The sequence below is a fragment of the Rattus norvegicus genome, chromosome 18 (assembly GCF_021556685.1).
Source record: "Rattus norvegicus strain SHRSP/BbbUtx chromosome 18, alternate assembly SHRSP_T2T, whole genome shotgun sequence".
Lineage (NCBI taxonomy): Eukaryota > Metazoa > Chordata > Mammalia > Rodentia > Muridae > Rattus > Rattus norvegicus.
In genome coordinates, this window is record NC_141551.1 from 76,290,571 (window position 1) to 76,316,894 (window position 26,324).

Below are 26,324 nucleotides of genomic sequence, written 5' to 3' on the forward strand. Positions count from 1 at the left end.
TGAGTGCTGAGAAGCAGTTCCCTCTGCCTTCTGACTTGGATATGACATAATCAGCAGCCTCAGGCTGTGACACTAGCACTTCTCTGCCACCTTGACCTGGGAGACAACACCCTTTCTACCTTAGGCTGCCTTTGTTAGGGTATTTTATCACAGCAACTGAAACTTAACTAAGATGGATTCCAGTGCACTCACAGCAAGTGACAGACAGAAAGCTGATGGAGAGCCACACCCAGAGCAGAAGATACAGGGAAATGATACTGCAGGTCAATAAAGTGCATGAACAGCATGAACAGAAGTAGAAGCATAGAGGTGACAGATGTGGAGCCTGGGTACTGAATGTTTCATGAAAGGGAACTGCATCTCTCTGTTAGTCAACAAGACCCATATGCTGTAACAGTCTCCAAGCCAGCGTGGAGGGCAAGACTTAAAGGCCTCCTTGAATAACAAAACGGTACTATCACAAACTCATGCAATGCTAGTCCTTGCCTCTGTCAATATGTAGCTGGAAAACACATTTATTTTGAGATAAAAAGGCAAGATGGCTCCTCAAAACAGCCATAGGTTTGCAGCCTGACACAGCCATACCTCCACTCTACAATTGCTTTCCCCAGCTGTACTCACTCCACTTTGTCACCAAGGACAGACAGCCTTACTTCCTTTGGCAGACATGCCTCTGGATAATCATTTTCAGATCCCTCCTCTTTAGAGTTTGTCTACTTTCCAGCACGGGAGGCCTCTGGGTCACATCTGGACAGTTTCCTGGCCCCAGACCAGGATGGTCCTTCTCTAGGTTGTAGTTCTGCTCTCTGACACCTGTCACAGCTCTAGATAAACCCAGGACCTATCTGTTGGTGTGAGTAGAGACTCTTGCAACATGGATAATAAAAGACCTTGGTTTGTCACTAAGTACATCACTGACATATAATTTCAAGAAGAGCTGTATCTTTGGAGCTGTTCAACAGTGTCAAAGCTGAATGGCTAGGCTTTCATCCCTGGCCCTTTTGGGAACTGTGTTAATCCCTGACCAAGTTCCCTGTCAACTCTGCTACTGGACCAGGATTCATTATTTATCATTAAGTCAATAGGTTTTCCTGAACCATTTTTAATCTTAGGAGCCTAAAGGAGTTCTGCAAGTTTGCACAGTTCTCACATGTGTACATCAAAGTGAAGGCAGGATGTAAACCACCGGGGAAGAGTGGCCAGGTAACACCATGAGATTTTTTTCTAAGTACTTAACAATGTGTTTTAGGGACCCTTGGATGCCTACACTAAACTTGCTCTTGTGGAAGACAAATAGATGTCTTGTGGAAGATGATCAATGCCCTTTATTCTTTCCTGGAACTGTTACTGTGATACTGAATTTTCTCACCAGGAAAAACACAATCATATCAAAAAAAAAAATCCTTTGTCTTATAGTACAATCTTTCTTTCCTAAATTCTCTCTTGCTTCCTCCCTCTACACGTTCCTCTCTCTTCCTCTCATTTTCCTCTTCCTTCAGCTCCTTGCTCCTTTAATTAATATTACTTCTTCCTGGTCTGGGATCCTGATCATAAAATACGTTAGTCTTCCCTTCCCTTAACCCTGAGCTCAGTTCCTGCAACATGATACCCACCCCCATCCTGAGGTACCCCTTACGCTTCTCTGACACTAAGAACACTAACCTGAATTTGTGTCTTGAAAACCTAAGGCAACTTCTAAATTATGCCAGTATTTTTCAGACTTCTAAATCAGTGACCCCTGCAATCTGTATCCATCTCTATTCCTCCCTCCTGCAGATCCAATGACCTCTTCACTCAGCTGTCTTTTGTCCTGGTTACTTTTCCTGTTTCCCCTGTTCAACTTTTGAAACAAACATTCTTTGGAATTCCACTTTTTTTTCCTTATCAGCCAGAAGACTCTAGGAGAATATCTTCTGTAAGCACACTGTAAGTGTGCCAATACTGCTCCATAGATATTTCCAACTCTCACACTGCTGGATCACAGGGAGGGCTGTACTTTCCTGATACCCTGAACTTATATGAGGTCATCTAATTGCTTTGGCCAATGATACCGACCCTGTGCACTCATTAGTAAAAGCCATTAAAGCCAGCATGTGAGATGCTGGCCTATCCTAGTGGTCATGGGACTCGGTTACCAATGTAGATCATCATGGCCTCATGATGAGCAAGTCGCATAGAGTCTGGCACAAAATATGTGTGAGAATGCTGCAGAGGCCACCGTGGTCTGTATAGTATATTATCAGCTCATCCTGACTGGTAGCCACTACCCACTCATTCAGAATTATAGATATTTCAAGCAATACCTACTCTGCCAGCAGTGAGCTCCACAGTTAAATTCCAATTAAGCACCATGTCAATCAAGCTCCCCTGCTTAGGATCACTGTCAGAATTAAGAGGTCAAGACATATTTGCTAGTGGAAACCCAGCAGAGCTAAGGAAAATTAATCCTCTTTCCCTCTGAAATGCTTAGTTTTGCTTGCACTAGTCACCTCTGAAGTCTAAACACTACACCACGCTAGGATATAACTTTCAGAAAAATGCCATGCAAACAGCAAACATCCATTTCTGTCTCTTCTCTTCTGGAGTTACAGTCAACATCACATTCTTTTTCATTTAATAGAGCAAAACCAGTAATTGCCTGCAAAGTCCTAGCTGTCTGGTCCACAGCAGCCTGGCTGAAGTCCTTCCTTGAACTTTACTAATCTAAAACCAGCATTGAACACTTGGAGAGACTCCACTGCTTACACAGTAAACACATATAATTCATTTATCCTTTGGGTTAAGTCTCAAGTTACAAAAGGGTCTGAATATCAAGCCTGTAGGAACGCCTCCCAAGGAGCCCCACTCTAGGCAGGCTCGGCTGCAGACAGAGTGCCCCTGAGCTCTGAGGCGTCAGTTGAAGGGACATGGGCCAATGAAGAACCAGAGGAGGAAAAGAGACGGACGTGAGCACACAGAAATGACAAACTTGAGGAACGAATATAAAAATTACTTTAAGATTAGATTTTAGATAGCTTTAAAAATGTAAGATTAATGGTTTTCAGAAAAGATTCTAAGAATGACCCATGGTGTAGTAAGTCTATAGACCTCAGCTGTCATTTATATGAGTATGGCTAAAAAGGGAGGAGACTAAGTACCAAGTAAGGCCCAGCGTGGGGCCAACTGATGAGACTTTTATATCTATCTGTGAAGGCTAGTAATGGCAGAGCCAAAGCTGTACTATAAGCCTGTAAAACTCCAACAATATCCTATCCTCACTAACACCAAGGAAACGAGGATATTTCAAATAGCACAAGAGAAGAGGTGCTGGAGAGAAGGCTCCCTTCACTGACTAAAAACACTTGATGTTTGGCAGGGACTGGGGCTTATTGGCCAGCATCCACATGGCAGCTTACAACCCTCTGTATCCTCTGTTCTAGGGGAGCCATTGTGCCCACAGAGGCCAGAAGAAGGGGTCAGATGCCCTGTGACTAGAGTTACAGATTGTGGGTGCTGGAAAGAAGAGTGCCCACTGTGCACTGCCCCAGCCCCAGCTTCTTAGGATTACTACATACGAATCAGCAAGTTTGTTTCTAATTTTAAATTGGAAATAAGAACTGAGACTGATAATATTTCACGTCACAAAACAGTATTAGGAACTGTGATGTAGCTTGAGTGTGGTGATGCACATTCCAAAATTCTGTTGAGGCAGGAAGGTACCTATGAGTTCCAGGCCAGTCAAAGTACAAAACAACAACAATAAAATAATAGTTATAATAATAATTACAACATTAGCATCTACTGAGCACTTGTTAGGTATCAAGTTTTTTTTTTTTTAAAGCAACACGTGAAGCAGCTGATTCTCAACCACATGTTGGTACCATCTCTATTTTACAGATGTGAACATGAAGATGCAGAGTTAAAACATTTGTTCAAAGTCTAGAACCTGGTCAATGGCAAAGCCTAGATTGTTCCCCAGTGACAAAGCAAATGTGAGGATCCTCAACTATGATGATAAACGCATCTGAAGCACAGTGAGCCAACATGAAACGTGAACAGAGACTAAAGCTGTGAAGTTGTGAGACAATGAAAAACAGCAGGATGTAAGTGCAACTGGAGAGTAAGGAGGAATTCAAAAGTATAATTAAAAAGTAGCTTTTAAAATGTTAAACTTATTGCTTAAAATTAAATTATCCCCAATATCACCATAAACACATGAGTGAAAACAGTAAGAGAAGTCTTGATGGTGCATGTGCACTAGAATACTCTACCTGTTCCCTGGAGGAAACAATTGTCACACTTGTTTGAAAATATGTATAAATATGAACATCACTCTATAATTAACTACAAAATTGTTTTAACATAACTTTAGTTCTAGTGTTAGAGTAGTGACTAAGGTCTATTTGATAGCCAGAATAGAGTTTGCTAAATAAATCTAAAGGGACATTTCTCATCATCACAGTTAAAGTTCATATAGAAATTACAGTAGGATATATATGCACAAACCTGATCTATCTGAATTTAATTTAATTTAACTATTTAATCTGGTGAAACGGATACTAAACATTTGGCACAATTTCATCATATACGCAAACTTTCACCATTCATTTTCTGTTGGATACTGTCTGCTGTCTGTCTGTCTTTCTCCCTTCCTTCCTTGCTCCCATCCATCCACCCACCCATCCACCCATCCACCCACCCATCCATCCACCCACCCATCCATCCATCCATCCATCTATCCACTCATAACTGACAGCTGCTTTGTGGGAGACTTGCTAGCAGGCCCCACTCACATCAGCAAGCAAGAGGGTTAATCCACTGTAGTGGAGTTGGGCCATATATGGGGCTGATGATGTTTTTCTGTTTAGTTTGTTATTTTGTTTTGTTTTGTTTTTTTTGATACAGACACTTCAGGGATGGCCTTGAACTTATGCTATAAGCCACTACATTTGGCATACTTTTTGAAAGACTATTTTAAAATTAATTCTTAGCTGAAGAAATGGATTATATCATACCAGACATATACATGTATTGATAGGGGTATATTTCATTTCTACTGCTTAGTAGAAAATTTTCCAGCAAAAATACAACCTTTACTTTTAGTAAGCTACAGAGTAAGACATGGATCTGTGAAAACTATTTGCTCTATTTAATTATTTTATATATATAATTTATAATATTTAATATAGAATTTTGTTTATACATAGTTATATATATTATATATATAATTTCAAACAAGCATGAGGTGAACAGTAAGAACGTTTCTCATTAAATTGTACTTTCAAACACTGACACAGAGTTCATTATGAATAATGAATCAGCCACACAGAAATACTGAGAATTCACACTAACTTTTTGTTGTGATTTAATGTATAAACACATTTTGATTGCGTAAGTGATAATTTCAGGAGTATTACCAGGAGTCTCTATGCTTTTCCTGTGTTTCTGAAATGAAAGAAATAACCTATATATAACAATAATATCAAGATAAATAATACAAAGCACTAATGGGTCGTTTTAAAAATAAACAATCAACATAAAGAACACAAACTATAAAGTAAACTAAGATGAGAAACCCAGCACTGACTGCCAGATAGAAGGCATAGTGGAAACACAGGTAAGGAGAAGGCATAGTGGAAACACAGGTAAGGAAAAGGCATAGTGGAAACACAGGTAAGGAGAAGGCATAGTGGAAACACAGGTAAGGAGAAGGCATAGTGGAAACACAGGTAAGGAGAAGGCATAGTGGAAACACAGGTAAGGAGAAGGCATAGTGGAAACACAGGTAAGGAGAAGGGCCATGACTGAGAGAGTAGATACAGCAGACAGAGGGACGTACTACAATCTGCCAGCAATCAAATCTGTTTTTCATGTTATATATCATGCTGTAGAGATGGGCTAGTCAGCTCTACGTAGACTTTCCTACTGGAGGAAACAGTGAGTTCATTAAAGCAGTTGCTCCTTAATCTAGCCTACCTTATTTTTTGGATTGGATGTGTTCATTACACTTCGAGTCTCTTTTCCAGTATAAATGACAACACCTATTACAGTACCTGCAAAAACATGAAAGTGGTCCTTATAGCAATACTTGAAAGCATAGATAACACTTTCTAATTAATTGTCTTGATGGAAAATATATTATACTGTTTGAGCACATATACATTCATCCAACAGTCTAATTGATTTGGTTAGTTCAACAAAATTTAACCTTAACTTATAAAAGCGAGTTAGAAGTGATACCATTTGTTTAAACAATACAAATTTGCCTCTACATAACAGCAAAAAATGTGGTAATCTTCTTTTTCCTGACAATGAGAGCGGCGTGGGTTTTTCCTAACTATCTACTGAAATGGTGTGCAGTCCACTGTTAGGATGGCATCGAAGGCTATATTCCTGAGGACCTCACTGCAGAGTCTCCAAATCAGGACGAGATAGGAATCAGTTCTTCTACCTGATGGTGGCGCTGTGCACAAGAGACCAGGGGACCCTTTGTGGCTGTTTCACATGCTCATCAGGAAACAGCATCAGAGGACAGGACATTACTCAGTGCAGCACATGGCCAGCATGTGCTAGGCCCTGGGACCCACCCTTAGCATCACAAAAATCATGTCACTGAGCAAACAAAAACCCACCAGAAACATAATTTTAAAATACTTGATTTTACATTTAGAAGCTGCTCACTTCCTTAATGGATATCTCTAAAGTTTGGTCTATTAAAATGATGGATCGGGCTGGAGAGATGGCTCAGCGGTTAAGAGCACCCGACTACTCTTCCAGAGGTCCTGAGTTCAATTCCCAGCAACCACATGGTGGCTCATAACCATCTGTAAGGAGATCCAATGCCCTCTTCTGGTGTATCTGAAGACAGCTACCGTGTACTTATATATAATAAATGAATAAATCTTTAAAAAAAAATGATGGATCAGGAATGTGTAGTATTTTTTAAACTTAAGGAAATTATAACTAACCTGAATGCTATAAAGGTTCAAACATTTATCTATAAACTGCCAAAACTAAAACCATGGAACCTATACATAACACCTGCATGCATCATTTGTAGTCCTAGTTTTGTCCTTAAAACCAAAAAACTGAAATTACAAAGTAGAAAGAATATATATATATATGCATATAAACTACTGAAATTAACAATTCTAACAAATTTAACCATAAAAATTATATAAACTATTCTGCTTAAGGTCAGCCTGGGATACACAGTGAGAACCAAAACAAAAACAAAACCCCAAAATGCACATGACCCTAGATGTGGCATTAACATGTGACATTGAGCAAAGCGTAAGTTAGGACCCATGAGATAAATATGAACTGTCATGTACCCATCTGAGCAGGGAGAGCCACATGTCCCACATCCTGGAACTCAAGTTTCTGCTTCACAAGCTAGTCCTCGGCGGTGGCGTGCAGCTACAGAGGCTCGTCTTGTAGTTCTACCTGAGCACCACTGTCTGGAACTGAAGCAAGTTCTAGGAAGGTGTGATTGGCCAATGAGGGGCACGAAGCTCACCTGCCTACCCAAGTGTTGTCTCTCCATGTTATGATCCATTCAAACTCCTGCACACGATGACTGCCTTTAGGGCAGAGAACTTTAACACTTGGTGAGGTAACCTGCTCACATCACAGAACTGTTTCACTATTAAAGGACAAGTTAAATGTTAAATATAACCTCATCAACATCTTCTTCCTATTTTGCCAATCTCATTTATTTGGAATATAGAATTGCCATTAATGTTGAAGAAATCATATTCTCAGAACAAATGCAACTTCCAACGAGATTTACTCTTAAGGTGAGCAGAACAAACAAGTGTCAGGGAAGCCTTCAGAATGATTTATCATACTTAAAAGCTCTATCCTAAAAACCAAGGCAGACTGTAAAGACTGTGGATTCTCGGCTGGTATAATTTACAGTACCGAAGGAGAGGAATGCAAGCCTAACAAGAAATATGGCGTGCTGACACAATCCCTGATGCTACAGCTGTGGAACATATTAACACTGGAGAGGCTCTCGCTCTCTTCTCTCATTTGACGGTTGCTAAAAAATGACAACTCAGTGAAGCTAGTTTAAATGCACTGTCATTCAGAGTCTCATGCTTTTTAATTACTTTAAATTGCTTAAATTAGTTGAGTACTATACAGGACTTCTCACTCTCTCAGACAAAGGGTTTGTATTTATAGACAGACGTAGGTCCCTGTAGAAAGACACAGAGAAAGGGAAAAGATGCTAGACTTAAAATGAGCCTCTAGGACAAGGCGTGGCACACTCCTGGATACTACTGCAGCAGATACATTAGGACAGAGGCAGAACGTGTGTTCAGAGTTCTCTGGGGTAAGGGCATTTATAAGCAAGAATTTTAGTCCATATTTTTTTAGTCTAAAATTAAGCTCTCATTTTGTCTCCAAACTGAGAAACCTCTATAATTCTTAAATATATTTGCATGTTAAACCCAGAGCCACAAAGAAATCCCTATCAGGTATATACTACAAAACAAAATCCCTAAGAGCAATGACACATACTATCTAGAAGTAAACCGAATTTTAGTTCAGTCTTCAGAAAGAAAATACTTTAAAAGTCTCAGGAACACTCAATCCTAAAAGCCAATGTTATACTCATCTGGTTGAAATCTACACCTTAGATTTGACTAAAGTCATTAAAAAAAATATAGAAAGATTCAGATGCCAACTTTCCCAAGCAGTGTTAGCATAAGCATGACACCTAGCCTACACTGGCTGGTCTCTTGGGGTGAGTCTAAAGGTCACTTTGTAGTCCATCTATAGAACTTCAAATTTCACATCCATTACACCTGCATTTGAGGGGGTCAGTTATTAACACTCTGGCTATACTGCAGCCTCCCTGCTATCCATGTATCTAGATTTCATAAAATACCCTACCAATTCTAATAAATAGTTGTGCTATATTTTAAAGCAAATAACTTTTCTATGAAATCTAAAAATGCTAACAGCATCAATTTTAGGGGAAAAGTATTCTTCAAGTAAATATTTAACATGCATGACCACAAAATATAATCCAGTAAATCGAGTTGACTATTGTCTTTATTTTAAATAATCAGCCTCTTACAAAAATTTTAGTTGTCACCTTTTTTTTTTTTTTTGGTTCTTTTTTTTTCGGAGCTGGGGACCGAACCCAGGGCCTTGTGCTTCCTACGTAAGCGCTCTACCACTGAGCTAAATCCCCAGCCCCTAGTTGTCACCTTTTAACCAGAGGTGACAGCATGTGGAATTTACTCAACAACCAATGCTTATAAATTGAGAATTACTTTAGATGATCTAGAGAAAATTACGTATAGATGTAAAGTAATAAGCCTAGACCCTTAAACAGACTGATTACTGGCTTTAAACTAACAGACAGTGGGGTGCTTATTCAAATAAAATAAAACAAAAACACAGTAAAAAGCAAAAGATGTAGTGTGCATTCTGTGTATGTATAAAAGATCTGGCAAGCAAAGTATATGTCGAATATTGGTAATGCTTCCAGAACCTGGGAAATAGTATAAAGACAAGTCATTAGAACCAGCCAGAACCCAACTATGTTGACAGAAGTTCTCTGATACAATCTTTACAGATGCTCCCTGATAAGGAGCTTGACAACCAGGCGAAACAGGAAAGTACCAGGGACAGGGTACTGACTAGAGCAGACAACAGACTTGGCCTGGAAAAGTCAACAGCAGAGCTGAAGAACTCAACACACACACACACACACACACACACACACACACACACACACACACACACACACACACACATCTATGTATAGATTCCATGTGGCCAGAGACAAAGGGAGAAAGACACAAGAGATCTATACCAGGAACAGCGCCCACATGGCTAAGGAGACCTACACCTACTGTCAGAGGCACACAAGTCATGGCCATTAGCAATCATCAGGCCCACAGCAAGCTCTGCACGAGATTCTGATGCTCACTCTGCTACTTACACAGAACACTGCAGGAGACAGGCTCACCTGGAGCAGGAGTGCTCACCTACGTTCTGGATCTTGGGTTGCAGCCTCTTCCTGGCTACGTCTCATACCTGTAAACATTACTAAGCAGCTAATAGCCTTCTGTGGTTGGTATTTGATTGATTTCCCACTGGACTCTTTGTACTCAAATACTAATTCTTAATGACCTATGCATAGCTAGAGTAGGAATATATCAAACCATACACAGAAAATAGCCAGACTTTATTTTGAAAATTTGATCACATAACTGCTACTTATACAATAAAAATGTGGTACTAGAAAAACAACTAAAGGACAAGCAAAAGAAAATATGCCCTCATTTTAAAAAAAAGTCTTAGTAAACTGTACCAAATGCCTATAAATGTCTCCAAATATTGTCAGTTAATGCATCTTCCATAATGCTTCGACCACTTCTGAAAGCCCCATCTGCATACATGCTACACCATGCTCTAGAGGACAGAGACCATGGACAAGCCAGTCTGTACACATACATTCTCACATACTGCTTCAAAAGGTTTGCTTTTAGGTTTAGGGCAACTCCATGTGCTGGAGGGCCTGACCTACTTTTTAATGGAGTCTGCACACTAAACTGAATCACACACTTGTAAAACTTGATGACAGGAAAGAAGGTCAGAACTGTTTTCATTCTAAGAGCTACTCCATACCTAGAAATGGAGCGCAGTGGCACAACTCCTATTATGTGCTAGGCCATGGGAGACAATAAAGACAGTGCAGCTTAAAAAAATGCCATGAAGGGGGTTGGGGATTTAGCTCAGTGGTAGAGCGCTTGCCTAGGAAGCACAAGGCCCTGGGTTCGGTCCCCAGCTCCGAAAAAAAGAAAAAAAAATGCCATGAAGTCACACTAACATGGCTGCCTAAACAAGAGTAAACAGGATGACACCAACAACAGACACAGTAGTAGGAAGGTTCACAAGGCCTAAACCTTAGACAAAGAACAGTAGGCAATTAAGGAAAGCTAAGAGCAGAAATGAGTCCTACTCAGGAGAGAGTACACCAAGTTTTACCCAACACCAAAGGTCAGCCCTGAAAACATACCCAATACAAGCAATATTGTATGGGTAATATCAGCAGTGGGTACTTATATCCACATGAGCAATGCTATATGGGTAATATCAGCAGTGGGTACTTATATCCACATGAGCAATGCTATATGGGTAATATCAGCAGGGGGTACTTATATCCACATGAGCAATGCTATATGGGTAATATCAGCAGGGAGTGTTTATATTTAGGAACACACATATATTATGTATGCATGTTTAACACAGATACATATATGTACAACAACAACAAAGGAAAGAAAGACGTGGATTTGAAAGGTGAAGAGAGATAAACGCATGGAAGGGCTTAAAGGGAAGAAAGGAAAGACGGAAGTTATGTAATTATAATCTGTTTTTTAAAGGTACCATCCTCACTTTAGCTAAAAAGAGTTCTAAGCTTGTAATCAGTTACAGAAGAGGTAAGAACCCTCAGGTTATTCCTGGCAATGTTAGACTTGCAATACTCCTAAAGTTTCAAATAAAGTTCTTAAATAAAGATAAAACATCCTTTAAAATATTTAAAATGAAAGAAAAAGCTTATATCTTTAAATGTCCAGACATATGTGAACATGAAAGGCATATTGATATTCTTTTCTAAATGGGTTGTCGAAAACAGCAGTTCTCAGCCCATGGTTTACAACCCTTTGGCAAGCCTGTCTCCAAAACTATTTACATTACGATTTATAACAGTAGCAAAATTATAGTTGTGAAGTAGCAATGAAAATAATTTTATGGTTGGGGACCACTACACATGCAGAACTGCATCACAGGGTTTCCATGTTGGAGGGCTGGGAACCACTACTCTAGAACATCCCTGAGAGGATCAAGTACCAATCGACACCAGTGCTAAAGGACAGACAGTATGATGCCCATGCTACCATCTCTGTGCCTTTTCTACCCACCTTAGCCACCAACTGATGTTTCATTATTGCCTCGTTCCAGACTGTCTCAGCAGTATGGGGAAACTGAGACCCTATTCAAAACTGCTGAGTGAATAGGCAGGTTCTAGAAAAGAAGGGGTAGAACCACTGTGCCATTACCAGGAAAGAGACAATCTGGACACTGAGCTTCATGTCCAGTAACTTCCTTGAGATCAACTGGCTTCTTCTGAGACTCCCTTCTAATGTTATCATTAACCGGCTTCTGACCTGGAAGAAAACTGCATTTCTAATACACTCCATAGAAATTTATTTGCAGAACTGTGAACTTATGCAACTTCCTCTTTAACCACAAGGTATATTCCACCATCTTCTAATTTATCTCAAAAAACACTCAGAATCTTCTATACTTCTGAAGACCTGGCCAGTTCTTTCTCCTGGCTTGTCTGTCTCCATTTTACCCTTTTCTCTCCTATAGCTACCCCAGCCAGTCTCTTCTAGGTCTTGTCAGCTGGACAAAAAGTAGGTAAGAACCATTAAAAAATTATTACTAGTCTCCCCAGCACTCCTGTGACGCCCCTCAGCAAAGCACTCTGTTGTGCACCAAGCAACAATGTCAAACACAGAAAAATGGCCCTTGCTCCAGCACAGTGGCTGTACCACACCCTCATGCTTCTGGTCTTGCTCTGCCATGGGTGAACAGTAGCCCAGGCATCCTCACAATCTCTCTGTCTCCTGGTTTCTCAATCAGCAGATGCTACATACCTCAGGGAAGTTTCAGAAAGCTATTGTAGAGTACCTAAACAACACTAACATCCTTTGTATGTGAGATTCATGCTTAAAAGGAACTTCTTTCTCCTTACCTGAGGCAACAATGGTGCTTGCCCACAGTGTGTTTTCTATGCTGAGACTCTCATGAATGGGAGGATCACTGTCATCCTGTTCAGGGAGAAAAGACAAACAAAACTGGGAAACGAGTCACACTCTATTTACATTTCGGGTATCTACAGCATTAGAAAACAAACAGGTCCCTCTTCTGTACCCAACTGACTAGAAATGCAAATTTCAAGGGTGAACATAAAAACCTAAAAATTATAACTTGATTGATGCAAATATAAACACTTACTTTGAATGTTTAAACCTGCAATAGATAATTTAACTTTTCATAGATGTACTCATGGTGTGCTGGTTATTTTTAGAGCATGGACTGAAGTATCTTTCCACAGGCTCCCTTTCTGGGAAAGTTAAAGCAGGACCTGGCATGGACACACCAGCCTGCCTGTCACAACATGGTAAGTGTCCTCTCCAGTACTTTGTCAAGGAAAAGGCTGTTCCTTAAAACACAAATATGCTCGTGGGCAGGGAAAAGGCTGCTGTGACTATTAGTAATGCACATGGGAGAAACATAACTTCCCTTAAATCCACCTTTAAAATATGATACTAGATAGTTTTCATTAAGCAGAATTCAAAAACAAGCTATTTGTTGCTAATTATATATACGGCCACCAAAATGATAACACCACAATAGTAGTTGTACATAGTTTCATGCTGATACTCAGAGACAAAACACATGAGCTGAGGATCTCATCTTAATGTAATGCCACTGTCTACCTTGTGGTTATGGGTGCCTTGCTGGAGTCCAGAGTCACAGAAACCAGAAGCCTGCACCTGGCAGTGACTCAGGGAAGAAAGCACACACTGCGGCAGATGGCTTGGATGTCCGCACAGGGCAAAAACACCTCAGTGTCTCAAATGTTGGAATTAGTCCTTAAAACAATAATTTCCACAGGATCTTTATTATAACTTAATAGTTTGAAATCGACATAACTTTCAAAATAATAAATGAAATGTGCAAAGAAAATAGAATTTTAAGCTACAGGTTTGTATTCTCCATTAATTTTTCAAGCCATCTTCAAATGATATCTTTCTTGGTAGCTACTGAATACACTTGGTTCACAATTCTCTTATCTATATGTAAGGTACAGAACACAAAGTCATTACTTCAAAACATTTCCAGTACTGTCCACATTTACAAAGGGAAAGGTTTTGTTTGTCCTAGAGGTGCCTTGTATGCATCTAACAAGACAGCAATCTGAAGGCTCCTGCCTCCTGCAACTGAGTTTAGGCTTGTGTCTTAGGATCATGTGATCCCTAACCCAAAGACTGGCCCTGAGTCTGGGGTTGTGACTAAAGGCTATCGTATCAGTAAGTGTTTAAAACATAAGTATGCTTTAAAAATATGTGTATCCTCATGAATATGTGTGTGTCAGGGGAGGGGGAGGGTAAAGCTTGAACTTGTCCAAAAACACAGAGTGGTTTTACATATGCCTAGATACAGTATTCATAAATATGGGAATAGAATACAGGGCTTCACACACGAGAGACAACTGTCCCACCACAAACCTAGAGAACCTATAATGCCTCTGTATGTAGGAAAGCTGGGGCTTAGTTCAACCCCATATAAATGCTCACATTAAGTCAAGAGTTTATTATTGTTTTTTAGGCTGGCAGAGCTATAAGCATGCTGCTGTAACCACTTTACTCTGCTACACCAAGGGCGTAAAAACTGTCTCGCAGTCACTCCCAACATTTAGGAAGCCACAAACAGACAATGCAGACTAGAGAAGACAGAGAGAGATGCAAAAAAAGAAAGAAGAATGCAAATAGTATCCAAGATCTGTAATGAAGGTTTGACTAATTTTTTATATTAAGTGACACCTAAAGTGGCAGTTTTCCTTATATGCTAAAATGTTTTTTACAAGAATGTGAGTTTTTCATAATAATTTTGAAAGAGCACAGAAAGACCATAAAGCATCATGTGCACATGCTTCTTGGCCATGTACATCTTGGCATGTAGCTCTGCAGCACACATGTAAATATGTAGCTGCAACATGATACCCCTGTCCCCTGTGGGTGCTGAATGCCTCACAGGAGTTCTCCACTTGCATGCCCACACCTGTAGATTAACTGTCAAATAATTCTCTACCTGCAGGTAGGTTTGGAAGTGATGACAAAGGACAGGAACGTGGCCAGCCATGCTCCAGTATAACTAAACCTTTACTAAGAATCTAATGGTTCCAAGTTGTTACATCGAGTATTCAGTTCTTCTGCGCCCAACAGGCATGAGCAAGTGGGGCAGTGGGGGGAAGCTTCAAGGTTTACTTTACCAAGTTTTTGTAGTAACAAATACATGGATCAAAATACAGAAGTAAAGAAATGTGTAAATGAATGTATATGCATATGAATAAGTATTTACCCTTCTAGGTGAAGGAGCTAGAAATGCCTGGCAGCACCCCACAGTTGTCACAATTTTCCTAGGCCAAGGCTGAGTTAGCCACACTGCGTTATTCCTTCTGGAGCAGGGGCTTATCAGCTCTAGCTGACCTGCCATAGGCATGGGAGCTTGCACAGACCAGCCCACCAGCACAGGTAGGTGCTGCACGAGAGAGCGAAGACTGTGACACACTCTGCAGCTCCTGCTTCCTCCGTTAGAGCCTCTGTGTGAATGGACTCGACTGAATTGTCGTCTCTAAACCAAGGGCCATCACCCTTAACTTCTACAAATAATGAAAATCTTATATTAACCAACTATTTACCTTACCCTGGTAAATGTTCCTTCAAAACTATGAATATCCAGTTGTGGCTTCTGAGCATAAACATAGGCACTGATAGAAAAAAGGTCCTGGAATATAGAAAAGAAAAATGAACATCGATCTGACAACTGAACGAACACGTCACAATAACTGTCAACACATGAAGCCTCCACACCACACCCCACCGTCTGATACACGGAAATGAAAAGCACGCTAGCAACAATCTTCATTTCCACACGCACACGAGCATTTACAAGAGTGTGCTTCATTTACTATATCAGACATCAAATGACTGAATAATGACACAATAATGAGAGTGTCATTCGAAGCGTTTCATGATAATTTAAAAATCATTCCAAAGTTCTCAATAATGTAGGAAAGCCTCTGCTATTAGGTCAAGGGCAACATTTGTTCGCATTACTTAAAGGTCATTAAAATACATCCTTAATCATAACATGTGTTTCATTACAAATAAAATTGCCTCTTGTTCAATAAAACTAATTAAATGTAAATGGTATTGTTTACTGCTATATAGATCTTTTGAAATAAATCAGCAAGTCATGATTTATTGAAAATTGCTGGGCCTCATGGTTGTTAATAAATTTGCTTGATCACAAAAGCCAGAAGCGTATTTCCCAAATGTCTGCAGTGTCTGGGAACTGCTGTGCAGAACCACAGCTGCGACTGCAGTGCAGCAGTGCAGCCTCAGCCAATAGGACTGCAGTGCAGCAGTGCAGCCTCAGCCACAGGACTGCAGTGCAGCAGTGCAGCCTCAGCCACAGGACTCCAAGCCCCAGGCTCTGGCCACATCAGTGGCTCAGAGAAAAGAAAGAAAACAAAACAAAGGAAAGAGCTGCAGCTCAAGCAGCTCACTGCACCACACTGCTGAGAGCCTGGAGGAGCACTGCTGGCAGTGTTACCCACACAAAGATCTCCAACCTCATCACTCCTACACAGGAGTTGAAACACGTGACCGCTGTGCCACTGTAAGCTAGGAAACGATGACAGCCTAAACTGCCCACCCACAGTAAGAGCAGAACTTCTTTCCTATGGAACAGAAAATGAGTCCTGTTTTATCAAGGTCCACACAGGAAGGTCAGTTCTTTCCCAGGAAATATTGTTAGTGGACAACCAAATAAAAAATTAAAGTCAGTTCATGAATTACACAATTGTTTCACTCAAAATAATGATTCATACTTCCTATCAAATCATATTAGACATAAAATTTGAAAATATTCTATGAAAGGTATACCTCTTTAAATATGGCACTATATGTACCTTTAAAGACTTTTAAATATAAATTATCACATATATTTTCCATTAATAAACATATTGTCCATGAAGAGAACGTCCTTCTAACACTGAATATATTAAAGCATGACTTCCTAAGGTGGTGAAAAGAGAAGTCAAAGCTAGACAGGAAATGGTATACTGATTTTTTGAACTATCTTCATATGTATGCACTACACATAATTAACATATAAAGCTCCATGTTTTGATTTATATATCCACCTATGCTTCCCATCACAAGAGTACAGCACTGCACCCCACTGTTGTCTCCCTCCACCCTAACTCATTTTCCTCTACGTCCGTCCTGCACCTCTACCTCCGTCCTCCAGCTCAACATCCTTCAGCTCTGCTCCCCTCCCCGTACCCTACCCGCCTCGGCCTCTGCATCTTTCCAGCTCCATTCTCCCCTCACCCACTCCCACCTCACAGGACCGGCAGCAGTGTGTCTCTAGACCAGACCATCAACATTAAAACAATAACACCAAAAGAAATGGCTGTTTTAATTCATGAAACTCTCACCACAGTAGAACATAGAATTTACATAGCCTGTGTGAGCATTTCTTCTAGGCTCTGCCTAACAGTTACCTAGCAACAGCCAGGTCAGAGCCTGGTTTGTTATTTAAAACAAACAAACAAACAAACAAACCAAAAAACTCAACAAACTGGCCTCTAGCTAGGTCTCCCTGACACCCCCATCTCTCCCTCCCTCTCTGTCCCCCTTCCCCCCCACTCCCACCTTTCTCTCTCTCTCCTCCCCCTTTTCCCCCTCTGTCTCTCCATATGTTTCCTGCCCTTCCTCCCCCCTCCCCTATCCCCTCTCTCTCTGCCTCTACTCCTTTATCATGCCCCCAAAATAAACTTATTTTATACTAGACCTGTCCTATGGCTGGTACGTCAGCATGGGCCATAAAATTTATCAGTCTGATTCTCTGCTCCTAGGCCATAACCACACAATTTCAGCTCCAGAAAATAACCCATCTCTTATTACCACTGAGGTGAGAGTTGTGTTTTGTACAGACACTAGTTAGAGTAGATGTTTAGTATGGAAGATAGAAATTACTTCAAAATAATGTAGACTATAGAAGTAGGTATAGTCTAGGCACGAAATAAAGAACAGTATTCACTTTTTAGAAAAATGTTAAGAGGCTGGTAGACCATACAGCAAACTACCATTACATTACATTACATTACATTATATTAAATCTTACATTAAAAAATGACCCAAAACACACGTACTTAACTGTCCCTATGGGAAAGGGTATTTGTGCCACTCTCCTAACTGTGAGGTGCCGAGCAGAACCAGGAGGCAGTTTCTCCTATGTTATTACGCACAGCATGTTCAATGGATAAACTGCTATTAAAGTCAAGGGAAAATGACCCTGATCTATTTTCTGAAGGAATGGTCCCTAAGAAAGACGGCAGAGGAGAGACTAGAGATGACGCCTCTGACACAGAGAGACTGCCTGGCCTGGGCAAGTACAGTATTCTTCCAGGAACCCCTTACAACAAGCCAAGCCTCAAGAAACAAAGGCCTGTTTTCAACTTAGATATAATGAGCAGTAGTATGTATCCTGTGTAGTCCACTTGCTTCTGGTAAAAAATTAATGGACTTTTCTAAGCTGTGTTGAGTCGACTAATATGAGACCTGCTTTCTCAGTGAAAAACAACTGTACAAATGGATTAAAAATAGGAAGCAGCCATATTCATATTCATACAGGGACACAATGGGGAGGACAGACATACAGCTATGTGCCCAGTCCTTTGTCATGAAGCAGCAGTTCACAGCCAGGAGAGGCTGCCCAGCAGGAGGGGCACAGCTGATGCAAGACTGAGCTCAGGAAAACTATGATAAGGAAGCCTGCAGTAGCTGGGAGGAGGGGGAGACAAAGAACTGTACAAGTCTGCAGAGGACTCACTGGAGTCTGTCTGTCACCCACAGTGACAGTAAGTACACACAGTAGAAAGCAACTGACCAGGCACTTGTTAACCCCCAAAATCACCCTCTTTAGAAGCTGCAGAGCTCACAAGAGGTCAGGTTTTGAGGGAGGTACCTTCAAGCAAAGAAGGAAATTAGTAGACCCCAGAGTGAGCTTGTCTTAGCCTGGGATTAAACCATCATGGCAGCTCAAAGGAGCCATCCTAAGACATTTCAGAACAAGCCCTTACAATACTATGTTGATCTACAAGTTTTTAAACCAAGAATGTACTAAATGAACCAAGAGTGTTAAGAGGCACTGAAGGAAAAAATTTCTGAGCATTGACTATAACTTTTATAATATCCAGCATTACAAATAAATAAATCCCACTAGACATGCAAAGCAGTCAAGTGTGACCTGTGACAAGGACTAAATTTTTCAAATAGAGACATACCCAAAAATGACACAAATAATGAAATTACTAGTTTCAGAATTATCAGGCACTGATGAAAGATCCAATCAGCTCTATAGCTAGTAAAGAAACTCAATTCTTAATTAAATACTTTCCAGAGAGCTAAACTCTAGGACCAGATAGTTTCAAAGGTAAATCTGTTCAAACACATAAAAAGCAGTAGTGTTTATCTGATGCCAACTATTTTAATATTACATGAGGCAAAGAGACTCTATAAAATAGTTTATGGGCAGCTGATCCCTTACTATGAAATAAAAGACATTAAATAAAACTAGTATGAACCAATGTCCTTTGATATATGTGTGCATATACACAGTCTCCCCCCACTCCCAGGCAAATAAATAGATATCAAGTGCTATAATGTATGAAAAAGGAGAAAATGAGATTTATCCCATTTTATGGGTGGTATGATAACAAAGCCAGTAAAAAAAAAAAAAAAGGCAACATTATGTATTAATATGCTAATAAGGGAAAAACACAGGATCATGGAAAGATACAGAAAAGCCTCAAAAGAATATAATGCCCATTTGTTACTGTAGGCCTCAGTCTGCCCAACTATTTAGAAAGGAGCTAAAACTGAACTGTAGGAGGCTTTATGGACAGACGATAAAAGCAGCACTCTTCAGGAACTCGTGAAACATGTTCCCAGCTTCAAAAGCAAGTCACTTCCCTTAGCTTTGGCAAAAGGGTCTCCTGTTGTTGCATATCAAAGCTCATGCTGGCCTCCAGACTCCCTCAGTGTCTATCACGGGAACTATTCAGAGGCTCACCTTGTCCCCTACCTTAAACTCACTCCAGATCCTGGGCTTCTCTTCTTGCAGCTACCATCCTTCTTAGAAGCTGGCAGTTCTTACTGGTCTCTCATTTGCAAGTACTATTCTCCCCTGCTATGCTCTATCTCCATCTCTTGCTATCCTGCCATCCCCACTGTTCTCCCCCTCTCTCCTGCTTCCCTGGCCCTGGCCATATCCGGTCTATTACTTTCTCTCTCTGCTCCTGACTATGCTAGAGGCCTCTGGTTTTACCCATTATACAGTGCAGTCTTGTCAGCAGTTTCTCAAGTCTCTGAGCAAAACAGACTGGGAAAAACTTTCTCACCCTGATCAACAGCATCCATGAATAATGAAAGACTATAGCAGACTGCTGCAGGATATTTGGTCATACTGTCAACCCTGAGACTGTGTTATTTACTGAAAAGAATAGTTTCTAGTTGTGGTGTGGCCCAACCTTAGCGCATACCTTTGATCCCTTTGGCTGGGATACAAACACACCCTTAGTACACAAACAATCCCAAACAATGAAGGTAAAGTTTGGAGAAGAAAGCTCCCATGAGATATCTGATTGAGTAGTAGACACAGTGATGGATCAGAGAAAGATTTGACAGAATAAGATACACCCAATCTCATGGGAACACGGAGGAAAAGCAATGAGGGAGCAATGCAGAAAGACAGAGGAGGCAATTTTACTAAGAGTTTTCCAGAGATAGGATGAAGAGAGAACAAGCTAGACACCAGTGAAAACAGAATAAACGAGAGAATGAGAAGGAGCCAGAAGATTAGAACAAATTGCCAAAGTCAGCCATGAGGCCAAGCAGACAACTCAAGTGAGGCTGAGAGAGAAAAGGCAGATTGAATCAGTCTGAACCAGAACAGCTGTGCTAAGCCAGCCAGGCAGAGATTAGAAAGAACCAGGAAGGGGTGGGCTTATTCAGTAGTAAGTCTCAGAGGCTGTAAACATTCGAGGACTAGACTAGATTGTACAGAGGCTAGAAGCTTCCAGGACTAGGCCTAGGTTAGCAGACAGGGAGTGAAACTGGGAGATGACAGTTACATCAGGAGAATGAAAGATACACCAGTTGGGGATTTAGCTCACTGGTAGAGTGCTTGCCGAGCAAGCACAAGGCCCTGGGTTCAATCCCCAGCTCCGAAAAAAAAAAAAAAAAAAAGAAAGAAAACAAAAGAAAGATACACCAGACAGAAACTAAAATGCATCTCTGGTCCTCAACTGCAGGTGAGGATGAAGTGTTACATCACATGTTTGGTTCTGAATAAGGGGGGGAGAAGATACACATTTGGAGGTTAGAGGTCAAGATTTAATGTTGTTCCTTAGTAGCTTAGTTTCCCGTTTTTGGAAAGAGTGTCTCAGTTGAGCTCAAGGGCTCTGCCTGCCTCTGTCTTCCTGGCACATAGACTATAAGTGCAGGCCTGTCTTTTTACACGGGTGTCAAAGATCAACAGGTTTAAAAACACTGGTTACTGGTTCCTGTCTACAACCTGATAGTAAAACCCACCTACTGAACACACCACTTATCTATGTCATCAAACATGGAGGAATTTAACTAATGTCCAACGAGAAACTTCACTCCTACTAACATTCCCTGGGGCTGCAAGGTACCCTGCATGCTACTGGAGGTGAAAATTAATCACCAGTGTCTCCCATCTACAAACCCTGTGACTAAACTGAGAGGACTTAGCCAGAGCCAGGCTGACTCCATGACAGGCTACAAAGGGCAGTTTGGGAGACTAGGCCTAAGTTTCTGTTTTCCAGAAATGAGAACCCAGATCCAGGAACCTGTGGTCAATCAACCATAGCCACAGGCAGCCAATCTGAGGACACCTTGTCATCTGACCTGAGATAAGAATAGGTAGCTAGAATGAGTATGTGACACCCCACCCCCCACCCCGGGAAGTCTCCAGAGTCTAACCAATTGTATAATCCATCAGAATCCTAGAGATAGAACTAACCAGCCAAACTGAAAGGGCACACAGCCCTCCCTGGAATTCCCCTGACTGACAATAAAAGCTGCGTCTGAGAACACACTAGGGGTCTCCATTCCCAAATGGGGAGACCCCGCATGCAGGGAATTCAGCTGAATAGAGGCTCGTGGCTTCTGCACACTATGTGAGTCTGGGGAATCATTCTTTAGTGACTCTTAACCCTTAACAGAATAGCAACCCGACAGCCAGACACACTTGTACACTAGTGGCATAAATGTTCTGGGAGTAACTAACCACTTTCCTATTGGATTTGGAGCCTACTCCGTAGATGAACCCATACCTGACACCGTGAAAGTGGTCAAAGAACTGAGATGAGACAGGTCACAGGGAAAGCAGCTACTATGTTAAAGGAAGACTCTTCCACTCCCGCGGATCCCGGCCCGCAGCAGCTCCCTGCCCCCAGACCCTGTGAGAGAGAGACCCAACCGCCTGGTCAGGTGGGCACTCCTGAGGCTGCAGAGCGGAAGAGGCCACCAACACTGCTCACCCCTGCCCACATCTCTGGCCCAAGAGGAAACTGTATAAGGCCTCTGGGCTCCCGTGGGGGAGGGCCCAGGAGCGGCAGGACCCCTGTGCCTGAGACACCACCAGAACCAGAAGGAAACAGACCGGATAAACAGTTCTCTGCACCCAAATCCCGTGGGAGGGAGAGCTGAACCTTCAGAGAGGCAGACAAGCCTGGGAAACCAGAAGAGACTGCTCTCTGCAAACACATCTCGGACGCCAGAGGAAAAAGCCAAAGACCATCTGGAACCCTGGTGCACTGAAGCTCCCGGAAACGGCGGCACAGGTCTTCCTGGTTGCTGCCGCTGCAGAGAGCCCGTGGGCAGCACCCCACGAGCGAACTTGAGCCCCGGGACCACAGGTAAGACCAACTGTTCTGCTGCAAGAAAGCTGCCTGGTGAACTCAAGACACAGGCCCACAGGAACAGCTGAAGACCTGTAGAGAGGAAAAACCACACGCCGGAAAGCAGAACACTCTGTCCCCATAACTGACTGAAAGAGAGGAAAACAGGTCTACAGCACTCCTGACACACAGGCTTATAGGACAGTCTAGCCACTGTCAGAAATAGCAGAACAAAGTAACACTAGAGATAATCTGATGGCGAGAGGCAAGCGCAGGAACCCAAGCAACAGAAACCAAGACTACATGGCACCATCGGAGCCCAATTCTCCCATCAAAACAAACATGGAATATCCAAACACACCAGAAAAGCAAGATCTAGTTCCAAAATCATTTTTGATCATGATGCTGGAGGACTTCAAGAAAGACGTGAAGAACTCCCTTAGAGAACAAGTAGAAGCCTACAGAGAGGAATCGCAAAAATGCCTGAAAGAATCGCAAAAATCCCTGAAAGAATTCCAGGAAAACATAAATAAACAAGTAGAAGCCCATAGAGAGGAGACACAAAAATCCCTGAAAGAATTCCAGGAAAACATAAATAAACAAGTAGAAGCCCATAGAGAGGAGACACAAAAATCCCTGAAAGAATTCCAGGAAAACACAATCAAACAGTTGAAGGAATTAAAAATGGAAATAGAAGCAATCAAGAAAGAACACATGGAAACAACCCTGGATATAGAAAACCAAAAGAAGAGACAAGGAGCTGTAGATACAAGCTTCACCAACAGAATACAAGAGATGGAAGAGAGAATCTCAGGAGCAGAAGATTCCATAGAAATCATTGACTCAACTGTCAAAGATAATATAAAGCGGAAAAAGCTACTGGTCCAAAACATACAGGAAATCCAGGACTCAATGAGAAGATCAAACCTAAGGATAATAGGTATAGAAGAGAGTGAAGACTCCCAGCTCAAAGGACCAGTAAATATCTTCAACAAAATCATAGAAAAAAACTTCCCTAACCTAAAAAAAGAGATACCCATAGACATACAAGAAGCCTACAGAACTCCAAATAGATTGGACCAGAAAAGAAACACCTCCCGTCACATAATTGTCAAAACACCAAACGCACAAAATAAAGAAAGAATATTAAAAGCAGTAAGGGAAAAAGGTCAAGTAACATATAAAGGGAGACCTATCAGAATCACACCAGACTTCTCGCCAGAAACTATGAAGGCCAGAAGATCCTGGACTGATGTCATACAGACCCTAAGAGAACACAAATGCCAGCCCAGGTTACTGTATCCAGCAAAACTCTCAATTAACATTGATGGAGAAACCAAGATATTCCATGACAAAACCAAATTTACACAATATCTTTCCACAAATCCAGCACTACAAAGGATAATAAATGGTAAAGCCCAACATAAGGAGGCAAGCTATACCCTAGAAGAAGTAAGAAACTAATCGTCTTGGCAACAAAACAAAGAGAATGAAAGCACACAAACATAACCTCACATCCAAATATGAATATAACGGGAAGCAATAATCACTATTCCTTAATATCTCTCAATATCAATGGCCTCAACTCCCCAATAAAAAGACATAGATTAACAAACTGGATACACAACGAGGACCCTGCATTCTGCTGCCTACAGGAAACACACCTCAGAGACAAAGACAGACACTACCTCAGAGTGAAAGGCTGGGAAACAACTTTCCAAGCAAATGGTCAGAAGAAGCAAGCTGGAGTAGCCATTCTAATATCAAATAAAATCAATTTCCAACTAAAAGTCATCAAAAAAGATAAGGAAGGACACTTCATATTCATCAAAGGAAAAATCCACCAAGATGGACTCTCAATCCTAAATATCTATGCCCCAAATACAAGGGCACCTACATACGTAAAAGAAACCTTACTAAAGCTCAAAGCACACATTGCACCTCACACAATAATAGTGGGAGATTTCAACACACCACTCTCATCAATGGACAGATCATGGAAACAGAAATTAAACAGTGATGTCGACAGACTAAGAGAAGTCATGAGCCAAATGGACTTAACGGATATTTATAGAACATTCTATCCTAAAGCAAAAGGATATACCTTCTTCTCAGCTCCTCATGGTACTTTCTCCAAAATTGACCATATAATTGGTCAAAAAACGGGCCTCAACAGGTACAGAAAGATAGAAATAATCCCATGCGTGCTATCGGACCACCACGGCCTAAAACTGGTCTTCAATAACAATAAGGGAAGAATGCCCACATATACGTGGAAATTGAACAATGCTCTACTCAATGATAACCTGGTCAAGGAAGAAATAAAGAAAGAAATTAAAAACTTTTTAGAATTTAATGAAAATGAAGATACAACATACCCAAACTTATGGGACACAATGAAAGCTGTGCTAAGAGGAAAACTCATAGCGCTGAGTGCCTGCAGAAAGAAACAGGAAAGAGCATATGTCAGCAGCTTGACAGCACACCTAAAAGCTCAAGAACAAAAAGAAGCAAATACACCCAGGAGGAGTAGAAGGCAGGAAATAATCAAACTCAGAGCTGAAATCAACCAAGTAGAAACAAAAAGGACCATAGAAAGAATCAACAGAACCAAAAGTTGGTTCTTTGAGAAAATCAACAAGATAGATAAACCCTTAGCCAGACTAACGAGAGGACACAGAGAGTGCGTCCAAATTAACAAAATCAGAAATGAAAAGGGAGACATAACTACAGATTCAGAGGAAATTCAAAAAATCATCAGATCTTACTATAAAAACCTATATTCAACAAAACTTGAAAATCTTCAGGAAATGGACAATTTCCTAGACAGATACCAGGTATCGAAGGTAAATCAGGAACAGATAAACCAGTTAAACAACCCCATAACTCCTAAGGAAATAGAAGCAGTCATTAAAGGTCTCCCAACCAAAAAGAGCCCAGGTCCAGACGGGTTTAGTGCAGAATTCTATCAAACCTTCATAGAAGACCTCATACCAATATTATCCAAACTATTCCACAAAATTGAAACAGATGGAGCCCTACCGAATTCCTTCTACGAAGCCACAATTACTCTTATACCTAAACCACACAAAGACACAACAAAGAAAGAGAACTTCAGACCAATTTCCCTTATGAATATCGACGCAAAAATACTCAATAAAATTCTGGCAAACCGAATTCAAGAGCACATCAAAACAATCATCCACCATGATCAAGTAGGCTTCATCCCAGGCATGCAGGGATGGTTTAATATACGGAAAACCATCAACGTGATCCATTATATAAACAAACTGAAAGAACAGAACCACATGATCATTTCATTAGATGCTGAGAAAGCATTTGACAAAATTCAACACCCCTTCATGATAAAAGTCCTGGAAAGAATAGGAATTCAAGGCCCATACCTAAACATAGTAAAAGCCATATACAGCAAACCAGTTGCTAACATTAAACTAAATGGAGAGAAACTTGAAGCAATCCCACTAAAATCAGGGACTAGACAAGGCTGCCCACTCTCTCCCTACTT

The 26,324-nt window shown here is 41.0% G+C and overlaps 1 protein-coding gene across 11 annotated transcripts in view; it reads right to left on the minus strand.

Annotated features, from left to right (window-relative positions):
* Atp9b (ATPase phospholipid transporting 9B) overlaps window positions 1-26,324 on the minus strand; it is a 193,380-nt gene that overhangs the window by 92,697 nt on the left and 74,359 nt on the right. For 6 of the 11 annotated variants that reach the window (NM_001106130.1, XM_087592282.1, XM_087592281.1 and 3 more), the window contains 3 exon segments: window positions 5,956-6,032; window positions 12,767-12,842; window positions 15,505-15,585. In NM_001106130.1, the coding sequence (NP_001099600.1) occupies window positions 5,956-6,032; window positions 12,767-12,842; window positions 15,505-15,585 (234 nt within the window). 11 annotated transcript variants of the gene reach the window in all.